The sequence below is a fragment of the Mesitornis unicolor genome, unplaced genomic scaffold (genome assembly GCF_000695765.1).
Source record: "Mesitornis unicolor isolate BGI_N332 unplaced genomic scaffold, ASM69576v1 scaffold5229, whole genome shotgun sequence".
NCBI classification, from domain to species: Eukaryota; Metazoa; Chordata; class Aves; order Mesitornithiformes; family Mesitornithidae; genus Mesitornis; species Mesitornis unicolor.
In genome coordinates, this window is record NW_010209134.1 from 95,562 (window position 1) to 107,434 (window position 11,873).

The following is an 11,873-nucleotide window of genomic DNA, read 5'->3' on the forward strand; positions in this document are numbered from 1 at the left end:
GGGAACACATGGGTACCAGAGAAACACAAGAAACTTTCTTCTGGTGCAATAAGGGAGCCTGGTGGAGCGTCACAGCAGCTGCCCCAGTGACTGCCATGGGACCACTCCAGTCATTGTGGCTCTGCAAAGAGGAATACCTCAGCAAATGAAATTCTCAATGTAAGCCATTGCTGTCACTTTAGGGCTTTCTGATCTCATCTAATCAAATGTATCAACAATGAGAGAATTTTATTGCTGTACAATTAAGGAGAAAACACTAACAAAAAGTAGCTCTAAGTTTTTCAAGCATGTTTTTGAACAAAAAACAATTATCATCAAGGCTACACAGCAAGGGGGATGAGAAATAGGCAGCACTGCATTTTTTTGATTGCCATTGTATTAATATTTAACAATAACTTCAGTCATTTCCTTGAAGGATAATTTTCTTAAATGAACTTTTATCTTTAGTGTCTAACCCTTTTGCAATATTTTATTCTTAAACTGATTTCTGGGGGGGAGGGGGAAGACAAACTGCAACAAATAGCAGATTCATGGAAATATACAATATCTTATTAGCTTCTGGGCACTCAAGTGCATTTATCACATATTTAAAACAAACTTGAGCTCAGCTAAGCCCAATTATAATATCTCGCTGGGCAGAGAAATTAATTAAACAGCTGAATGATAAAGACCCCAGCAGCAAACTGAGGCTTTAAAATAAATAAGATCTTTTTTTTTATTGAAGAAGAAGGGAAAGAAAGACTGAAACCTGTAATGCACATGTTCAAACAGTAATGTAAGCAATCTTTTCAGATGCAACGCACTGTAAATAAGACTACCTGACAGACGATTGCGGCGGTGTCTCTAACGTGGCTCTCCAACTTTGTGATTTGCTAATGTGCAACACATGCACCCCTTTTGCACGAAGTTCAAACAGCCCTGGGATCTCAGCAGTGCAGCTCAGTGATTGAACCAGAACAAGGGCAGAACTTGTCAGGATTTAAGAGCTTTCAGCAAAGCCCTTCAATTGCAGCTGGTACCCTATTCCATAGAAGGATATCAATTATAGATAGTGACTTGCTTTAGCAGGGCAGTCGGTACTGTCAGACGCTAGATAGACAACCATGAAGAATCATGAATCTTTCTATTAACTGTAAAAGAGGAGAGGGGGAAGGATGGATCAGTGCTATAAATAAGGCAGAGCATCCGACTGGTTTAACACCTTGCCTTTTGGTGTATGTATCATGAAAATTTAACCACGCTGAATTCTAAGTGGCACATATAGCTTAAAAATAAGAGCTCTCGCATCAAAATCATTTCAGTGTCAAATCCTTCTGGGTGGGTCAATAACGATTCTTTTATGGAGCTTTTCAGATATTTATTCATAGTAGCCAAGGTTCTGTTCATAAATTCAGTAAGAAAACATTGTCTCTTGGGGCCTAAGCACACTTCACTAGCGCCCACATCTTACACAAATAACACCAGGACTTTGCTTCAGAAAATAACGCAGAAAAATGTCATCACTCAGCCAAACTTCCAAAGTCCAGGGAACTGGTTTATTAAGATGCACAGGTGAAAGAATACTCTAAATACTTTCAAGACAAATAGTAAAATGCATTTTCCTTTCTATTAAATACATACTACATACCACATACCCAATGGAGTGAGTGACAGGGAAGGGGTTTCTTGCAATTCTTTGTGATCTACATAGCTCAATCTTAGTTTCACTATGTCTAAGTTCCACTTGACGACCCGCAGTATAGGCAAGTGGGTGTGTGTACACAATATGGTGTACCATCATATGTGTAGTGCTGTAACACACCTGCCCAACTTCTGAACATGTGGCTGTAGCTCTCTGCTCATGCTAATCAGCCTTTCTGAGTGTCAGGGAATACAGGGAAGCTGGCAGGTGTTCTCCTGATGAGTCCTGTCAGGGCAATTTAAGCCTTTACTGCCTTTATCTATGCCAGTTGCCCCTGCCTTGATGATTACTACTCCACAGTAGAGTCAACAAACTAGGATGGTCATCTATACTTTTGATGTCCCAGGTGGCAGTCCAGCATCTTATTTCAAAACCCTCTTCAAGTCTGGCTGGAGCAACCGAGGCTCTGCTGAGACTGCCAGCAGGTTGGGAATCACCTGCAGAGCAGCAGCGCGTACAGCCAGGTGAGGCATTGTGGCAGAGCTCTGCTGCAAGATTTGAAGGTTAGCAGTGTGATTCTAGCTACAGTCCTACCCATACACAAGCTAGCTGAGGTACCTCCAGACAGCATCAAACAGCTGTTTGTATGTGGCCCCAGAGCTGCAGGGTGAAGACTTCATGTCCACATCAGGGCTATTCTTTCTCTTGGGTTTGAGCATCATCTGGCACCACAGGACTCTGGGCTTGAAGACGCCTCCAGCTGATACTATGGTGTAAACATTATGTAGTAAAGGATGTACTCATGCCACAGAGACACTTACTCTGTCTGTGCCTAGTTCAGGTGCACACAACAATTCAGGAACTCACCCAGTGCAAAGACACCGAGGTAAGCACAATTTTTATCTACTTGGATTTACCCACCAGTATGTGGGGAGGAGGCACACATGAGCCACTTCAGTGGGGAGATTTTCAAGGACCAAACTGCTGCTCAGGGACTGAACGCTTTCTGCTGGAGTCACACATCCAAGCAAAACCAGGACTGCCCTCCTCCAAAGTCCTACAGAGACCTGAACTTCATTTCCATAGTTGCTGCAGCTGTACATTAGATGGCTGTGGCAATCGAGGGCAGACAAAATGTGGGAGAGAGATGGGGGTGAAGGGCCAGGTTTCCAAACAGGGTTAGATGTCTCAAGCCCTTTGCAATTCTGAACAGAAATAACTCGCTCAAGCCCCCACAGCAGGGCTCTGTCAGAGCAGCAAAAGAAATCACAAACCAGGGCCCCATCACTGAGTCACTCTGACTCTTACAGCGTGATTTGTGCTGCTTGAATGTGATGACTGCGATGATGATGATTATTTTACTGACTTCGGAGTATTGAGTCAGTACTTGCACCTGGTAATCTTAAATGCCATCATAATATATCTGAATCCTGAGCTCTGCCAAAAAAACTCCTTCTATCATGGAAACATCTTTTATCTGCTTTCTTTATGTCTAGAGAAACCCATTTCAGATGTTGTCATTGTGCTGAAACATAAGAAATACACTTTTTTCAGAGAAGTCTCATTATTGACTCTTGTAGTACAGTCAAATTCACACCATAAACGACAAATGCATTTAAAAAAACACAAAAGGAAAAAACCAAACTATCACACTGTCAATTTAATTCACCTGAAACTTCAAAGCAGTAGCTATTAGATGACAGGCACAGTGGAATTCAATGAAATTTTATGTCTGAAACTTAAAAAAACCCTCTTTTTTCATTACCTAGGGCACTTTTATTCTGAATTTCTCTTTTGTTTCATATCTTTCATGTATTTATCATCATCACTAAGATCACTTCTGAATACTGAGAAAGGTTTGCTAAGCATCATAAAGCTTCAGCCTTACAATTATTAGCAAATACACAGATCACGCTCATGTAGAGCCTCAGATGATGTCAATTGGTCTGTCTGCATGGAATCAATTGCAAGACAAACACTTGATCTTTTAAATGTGTCCAATCCTTTGCAGCAGCTGTCTGGATGGCATTTCTTACCAAAAAGATGTTATGACACTCTCCTCACATTTCATCTTGGCCTTTCAAAATGTTTTGGTAATTTCTGTTGTGCAAAATGTGTGTAAAGGATTCTTAAAATATGTCACATTTTTGCCATTACTTTAGTTTGTAACAGTTTATTATTATTGTTACTCTTACTACTACTACCTATTAATAAAAAGAAACTGAAAATACATCTTAATGAATAACTGCAACACCAAGAGGCTCTCACACTCCAGGATGTAAAAGCTAGTGTTATTTTACTAAAGTCAGCTTTGCAGCATCAGTTTACCATTTTGCATAGTGTCTGGAAATATATGGTAGGTTTTTAAAATTTATTTTGGGTGGAAAAGTACATTTTTCAACAAGCTATTTCAGTAGTATTGGACACGTTATGCAATAGATTTTGTATGATTTCCAGGAAAGTATTAAACAGTTTTCTACAATAAGTGTGATTCTGACACACTGATCATTTGCTGAAGATGTTCCTCTCCAATTTGTACTAGAAGTTCATTTTTTTTTAGAGTATTTAGATATGTTCTACAACACCAGCAATTACAAGATGTGCTGCTAGCTAAGGAGGTTGGAAACGGGGGGAGGTCATACTTGCCAGGTTACATTCTATATTTTGATTGTTCCTTTTCTAGCTTACGATACTACAAAATAGTAAAAAACATTGATTTTGGAGAAGTGGTAGAGAGGAAGAAAAAACAAGGCAGATATAACTAATATTTGGTGTAGCATAAATAAGACCATATAGTTCACTTTTGCTAAAAAGACTGAAATAACTCAGTCTCCGTGTATTTAGCCAAATAATCCACTTCAGTTTACACACAATGGGACATTGATACCAAAAACCCCCTTAGGGAAAGGGAAGAATTCTCCTTGCCCATTTCTACTGTTATAGTCCCTTTTGGGAGAAAAAATCAAACTTGGCTAAAGGTTAATAATAATTCATGTCCAGCTTACTATTACTCAATAACTATCAAAGCTTCTAACTCAAAATAGCATTTGCTGGCTTACAGGATCAGAGCCATTACAATCTCTATTGAAGACTTTATTGAATTTTACACTAAGCTTTAGCTGACTGAACAGGTCAAGCACTGTGGCTCTGGGTTTTCTTTATTCTCAGAAACTCATAAACCCCTCTCCAGTTTGCAGCGCTGTTAGCTAAGAAACTTGACTCAGCACAGGGTCAGAGAACCCAACCCCCATGAAAAAGGTCATGTACTTTTAAAACCCAGTTCCTGAATACCATTTACTTACATGCACTAGCTGTTCCTGCGTGTCAAACTCTCGGGAACAGCCTTCCCAATGGCAGTTTGTCTCGTAGACCACTTCAGGCTCCTGTTTGCTTTCATCTTTGTCCCCTTCCTCTTTTACCAGGGTCATCCCTTCCGGCTGTTCCTGGGGCGAAGAAAAAAACAGGGGTAAGGAGAGGAGAGAGGAAATTCTGAAACTGAGGAGGAAGAAAAGTGAATTATTTCAGCATTAAAAGAAAGATGCTGGGGAGTGTGTAGGCTATTTCACTCTCAGTTCACTCTATTACTCCATTCCACAAAATACAAAAGCCCAAAACAGGTCTGGTAAGCCAAAAGTTGTGTGTAGACTATCCGTGTTAAAATAAATTTTCCCTCCTCAAGAGTACTCACTGCAGTGAATTTCTAAAAAAAAATCCCTTTACATTTAAATTCAGAGGAAATCATAAAGGCTTGGCTTCCCTCTCCCCATGTTTAACCAGTTCTTTATTTGTTGAACTTGCCCCTTATTATTTAGTGGCACCACTACTGAAAAAGGCACTATTCAATATAGTTTAATTAACTGGAATTTGACTTTAGTACTACGGTTAGATACAAACCAGATCACTGGTAATCCCAGGTGCATTTTCACTGTTAATTCAGTGACAGTTTAGCACAAAAAAACCTTTCCAAGAGCAGACTGGTAATTTTCAGGCTACCTGTTAGTCTGTTCTTGCCTGTAAACTGTGCATGAAAGGGGTGAGCAGGGGAGAGAGTATTTAATTTTGCATTTTGACTTTTCACCTTCAGTTCCTCAAGGTACCTCATTCTCTCCAGCTTGTTATTTGCTCAGGGTAAAGGTCAGATGTTAGCATAAGGATTTGGTTCAGATTATGCATTCATGCTATTTTTCCATTTCAAACCTGCTGAAGGATTTAGACAGACCTCTGCTTTGTTTTTGCAGATCCACTAACAAGATCGAGGCTCTGATTCTCACCTCCGCCGAGTCACTGTACATCAGGAGTTGCTCTACTAAAACCAGTGGCATTAACTGGTATAGAAAGTATAGCAAACAAGACTGGAGCCTGACACTGAGGCCTCGGTGCAGTACAGTGCTAAGGCCTTGTAAAAGTCAACATGGCATAAATATTCTGGCTGAACAGAAAACATGTCCTCCACAAAGATCTGAATGTCTCTGGTTCACTTTCCCACAGCAATCAGAGGGTTAAGCACTCTCTGACTGATCGAGGCATCTCTCCATCAGCCTCCTTCCTCTTTGCCCTCATTCACTGCCCACATTTAACCCTTGCTACCACGAGCTGAGGCTGCCTACGTCTGCATTCCATACAGGGCTGTACAAGGGCAGGAAGCCTTAAAACAAACACCACAGGCAAGGTGCATTTTCTCTCCCTATGACTGCAATCTGACCACCATACCTGCACGCCTCCTGCTCCCGGGCTGGGGAGGTCTTCGTCGGGCTTTATCTTGGAGCGCTTGTTGTGCATGGGATCTCCAGTGCTGCTCACTGCAGATTCGCTTGTGGGTTTATTCTGCTGCAGGCAGGTTTGTTATTTTTTTTTCCCCCAAAAGAAGACAAAATTAGACTGTGATAAATATGTAGCTCCAAACAGAAATATGCAGCATCTGCTCAACAACTTTCTTTGGAGAAGCTACACTATTAATTATATCAGATATGCAATCACATTGTGCTTCAATTACATAGCATTAACTTGTGGAAGAGCTGCATCACTTGTAATGGAGCAGGGAGGGAACAGGAAGGAGGGCATTTGATGTAATTCCTTGCTACAAACCACTGCCAGGGAGGGGTAGGAAGAACTTGATAATGACAACTTCAGAAAACCAACTTTGAAAAGCAAAATCATTGTGCCCTCATTCAAATAAACACAATAAAAAGATTTATTTTTTCACACTTGGAGGAAAGTTTTTGCACTTAACATCTGCACAGAAGATCTCAGCAATTTTACTGTATTTCCCATTATAATGGTGGATAGGAAGAAAAACCAAAGACTACTGTGAGACTCTGCCAAAAGATCCTAGGATGAAGTCCTCGATTCTCCCAAGTCAGTAGCAAAACTACTGCTGACATAAACAGGTCAGAATCTTATTTTTCTGTTGCTGTGCTAGACTGAGCACTGTTATCTACACCTGCAAATGGATCCTGTAAGAATCCAGAGATCTTTTAGAGATATCTGAACTTACATGGACCCCACAAAAAATCAATACACTTCCTACAGCAGCATGTTCTGCTTCTACGTTTGTAAAAGCTAGTCAGGAGATAAACAGCTCCCAGACTGATAAATAACCTATCCCAGGTCTTCTGGAAACAAACAGCACTAGTTAATAACAAGCAAACCATGAACTGTAATAAACTCCACATTATGGGCCTGATTCACTGCTGCACATCCCCAGCTTTTGAGAATATACCTTAGATTATTGAAATTATTCATTCAAACTCAGTAAGACTAATTTTGAACAAATCAGAGGAAAAAACCTTCAAACCTCTGCACTACCTTTGGGTTCCTCTGTTGCTCACAGACCAAGTTACTCACTTCAAGTTACTCACAGCTGTGTCAGGAGGGAAGAACAGGACACTGTGTATAGTAGAGTCAGCCTGATTTGGAGGTGTTTTGATGTTTCCCCCCCTTTTCTTACTCCCCACTTCTATTATGTTCCTGTGTAAGATCCAGGAGAGACAGTTTGGAATGAGAAGCTGCTGTACCACACTGAATTCTTTATGAAGACTAAAAAGCATGCTACCAATCAGGAACTGTGCATACAGTCCTGTCATTTATAACAGAGGGGCTGCAAATGCTCTAGCTGCAAGAAAACTGTTATCAAAAGGTCTTGGTGACAGTGGCGATTATTGCCATCGAGACAATGTCATATGTTTCATTTATTTCACTTTTAATTTCATGAGGTGCAAAGGTTTCTTTAGTTGTCTCTCACCTGTGTGGACTCAGAAGGTCCAGAGCTGACCTGGACAGGGTTCAGGACACTGGGGATGCCAGGGATAGGTCTCTGGGTAGGAAAAGTTGGAGCAGGATGGATGAGTGGAGGGCTGTGTCCAAAGGCTGAACCTAGGGTTTGCTGACGGCTTATAATTTGCTGATGCATTTGCTGGAGGGATACCGGTGTAGGAGGGTATGTGAAACTCAGAGCAGGGCTGAATTTAGGAGAAAAAGGAGGGAAGAGGGAGGAAAAAGATGAGGATCATTACAGTATGGAATTATACAGATTAAGTCTTTAAAATATATTTGCTATATTTACATTAATTGAAGTCAGGTTCCTCCCTGCCTCCCCCTCATATCTTTCTTCATGTCCCAAAGGATGATAAATCCTGGTTTTAAATCCAGCGTTGGCCTGGATTTACTAGTGAGTGCAAAAATGATGTTGTAACAAAACATAACATTTTTTCCAAACCTTTACCAGGAAATCACAGAAAGCCAACTGAAATAGAATTCAGAAAAACTGAAATAAAAGGCAAGCAGTTCAATAACAGCTATTTATTGCAATAACAAACTTTATATAAAGAAAAAGAATGGGTGCCTACATGCTTTATAGTACTTTTATTGATAATGCAGTTCCCCTATGTTCGCGTGTATGAAGCAGTTCCTTTAATCTTGGCTCATGCTACACTCTTTCATATGTCTCTAGATCTTATTACAAGCGGAGAGAAAAATCAATTGGTTAAATGTGTTCTGAACACCATGCTTGTCATATCACTCATTTGTTTGCAAAGATGGAAAGCTCAGTTCATCCACAATGTCACCTAAAGAATTTCCATCAGTGCCGTTTGGTTACAGAAACTGATGGATTAACCTTTCCCCTCTGAAATTGGTGATCAATGAGTTTCAATGTAGAAATATTCCAATGGGAAAGAACTTCTCCTTCTTCCAGTTAAACAACATTAAATGTCTATTAAAGCCCATTATGCATGTTAATACCTGTCATCACTTCATTACTGCACCATATTTCCCAGACTACAGTGACTCTGAAGGAAAATACACTGCCATCTAAGGATCTATTTTGTGGGTAGTGCCAACACATTCTTTGTGTCACACTTGAGAAATAAATGGTGTGGAACTAAATCTTCACACGCAGGAATATGAGATTCTCCTGTAAACATTTGCCAATGACTTACAAGCATAGAAGAAAAAAAAAAAGGAAAAAAGTATATTCATTGATTTTTTTTTTCCCTTAAAAAAACCCAACAACCAACCACAGCTCAAAAGAGCCATAAAAACTTTAAACATTAGGTCTTAAAAGACGGGTGTGCAAGTATAATACCTTTTAAGAATCATGCTTTCTTCTTCAAAAGGGTAGATTAAATCCAAATTTAGAGCCTGGAGTCTTAATTGCTGTTGCTGTTAAGTACATTAACTCAAAATACTCTGATACAAAAAGAGCTAAAATAATTTCAACCATTTTAAGTAATAACTCTACAGAAATTCTGTGTTCATTAATCTGACTATACATTTTGTTTGTTTGACTACAATCCATAAAGAGACAGCTTCAATGTGATTACATTACTATTATTCCTAGTGAGAACTTGGCATTACAATAGTTTGCCCATTTAGGACAGAATATCATTAAGAATACCCTGGGAGAATTATTCTGGTCTTTGAGGAACACTCTTTTCATTTTGTATTGTATTCTTTTTAATAAAGGGAGGCAGAAACGTAGTGAAAACTGTAATTGTTCACAGCAAGAGTTAGGGAGAAATCAGTAATAACATCCAGTTATTGCAGCTCTATAGTCCCTGCTAGTGTTCCTGTAAGCAACCATGAATGATTACAGCACAACTTAGCTAAGGTAGCCACTATGGATGATTGATGGGACATTAATCAAAAGATGCATATCAGGGCTCAGAATTTGTTCACAAGCTTTCTTCTAATAGCTGATTTCATGTTCACTGAGCTCTATGCCAGTTTGTTCAATTTATTCTTCAGCATACAAGCCATTCATCAAAGAACACAATGATTTAACATCCCTTTTCCTTTTTAGTGAACAAACATTACAAAGTGTAACTACTTTGGTCTGTTCATTAAAAACCATACAATTACAATGTCATATATGAGGTTAAAACAATGCCTCCTTACTATATCCCAACATTTTTTGCTTCTGAATACACTCATGTACTTCATGTCCATCTCATGTACTTCAAACACTAGACGGTACCATCCTGAAGATGCTATCAAATTCACCAAGATCAACATATGCAACATACAAACAATTAGGATGAAGCATTTTATTTCTTTGTAAGTGGTTAATGCCTAGGACATCTTCACCCATCAGCTGAATCAGTTTAAAAGAAAAAAAATAAGTGGACTGATTTCACTGGGAGCTCCAAGTACCTAAACTCCTTGGAAATACAGGGTGGTTGGGTTGTTTGTTTTTTTTTCCTTTCTAGGTGATTATGCCTGCACAACAATACCTAGCTTTGCAAGTCCAGGCTAAAAAACTGGGAAACATTCTTTAGCTCTTATATGGTAAAAAGACAAACTTATGATTCAGCCACAAGACATGACTGACCTGAGACCTCAGCTCAGAGATGCAGATCCTGCCTGTTCGCTGCTCTGTGACTTCAGTTACATGAGAACCTGCATCTAACATGAACTTTTTAACCTACCCAAAGCAAGAGCACAGGAGAACTTTCCCAAGCAGTGCTGGAGAAGCAGGAGGGAACTACTGTAATCTGAACAGATTTCCAATAAGGCGGCAGTTATTAGAGACTCAGGAAGTTGAAGTCTCTAATTTCTATTCCTCCTAAAGAGGAATCTTTGGCCCCAAGTAGGACACAGACTGTAGAAGCACCAAGATGTGCAACTTGCACTTAATACAGCTTATGTGTATTTACTGGAGTTTGACAGCATTCTTCAATCACTCTCTCCAAAGATGGGAAAAGATTGCTGTGTCAATAGGGTATTTTTGGTCAAGCATCCCTCCTTTGTGTTCTTTATATCACACACAACAAGTGATGATAACTCCCCAGTGGAAAAATACCTTTCTAACTGTACTTGCAGTACAGTGCAAGTGCTTAAACATTAAGTAAATATATTTGCTATTCCTTTCCTTATATAAATAAAAATGGTTTTCATCAAGAGGACAGAAATTACCTCACAGAAATGTCCTCTTGATCTACATCTGCTTTAACACCATGTAAGCCTCCAGAAGGAGGATGCTATGCCAGGCATTGCCAACCGTTCTCCAATTTGCAAGCAGGCAAACTTGTAGGATAGAGCAGAGAAGACAGACATCATCTTAGCTAGTGGCTCTTACTGGAAAACAATGACACTAGCAGCAGATGCATTAAGACACAGCTGTGCAGATGTGTTAAGGAAAGGAGAAATCCTTATCTCTTTCTTTTGCCCTACGCTCAGCTGCAAGGGTTCAGTCTGAGGTATCAGAAATAGCCAGCATAGCTAAGGGGAGTACTCAGAAATGGTGAGAACAGTTCAGCAAACAGGGTGATTTATTAAATAGCTCAGCTAGCTGCTTTCAAATAATTCTCTCCAGCTGTTTCTGGAGAGCTCTTCATAATGCAAGATGACCTGGCTGGGTTTAACGTCACCTTCTTGCAAGATGCTGTCACAGGGCAGACTGGACAATTTTTCTGATCTGAAAAGATCAGAAGGATTTGAAGAGAACAGAAGGTGGCAGGTCCTTCTCTGCCTTTCAGAAACCATTCAGACTGCTCAACAATAAAGTTGATGTTGTGGGCCAAATGGAAGAAAAAGAAATCAAAGCTCGCAACGTTTCTGGCATGGAGCGCTCTGTTGGGGATACTTGGATTCCTGTCCCCCTTCCCAAAGTTTTTAATGCACTTTGTTCAATAACTCTTGAATACAGGATGTATGAAGAATCTCCATAGCTCAGAGTCTCGTCAGACCCCATGAGATCCCTCTTGCTGGCCCCACCAGCAGAAATCACGTTGATTTCTAACCAGGTGGCCAGCAT

The 11,873-nt window shown here is 40.0% G+C and overlaps 1 protein-coding gene across 1 annotated transcript in view; it reads right to left on the minus strand.

The window, feature by feature from the left end:
* The window catches only part of GLI3 (GLI family zinc finger 3), a gene marked incomplete at its 5' end in the record, with an annotated part of 54,014 nt that overhangs the window by 29,778 nt on the left and 12,363 nt on the right, over nt 1-11,873 (minus strand). The window contains 3 exons of the mRNA XM_010192769.1: nt 4,924-5,064; nt 6,332-6,448; nt 7,863-8,079. Coding sequence (XP_010191071.1) covers nt 4,924-5,064; nt 6,332-6,448; nt 7,863-8,079 — 475 coding nt within the window. The remainder of the gene's footprint in view (nt 1-4,923; nt 5,065-6,331; nt 6,449-7,862; nt 8,080-11,873) is intronic.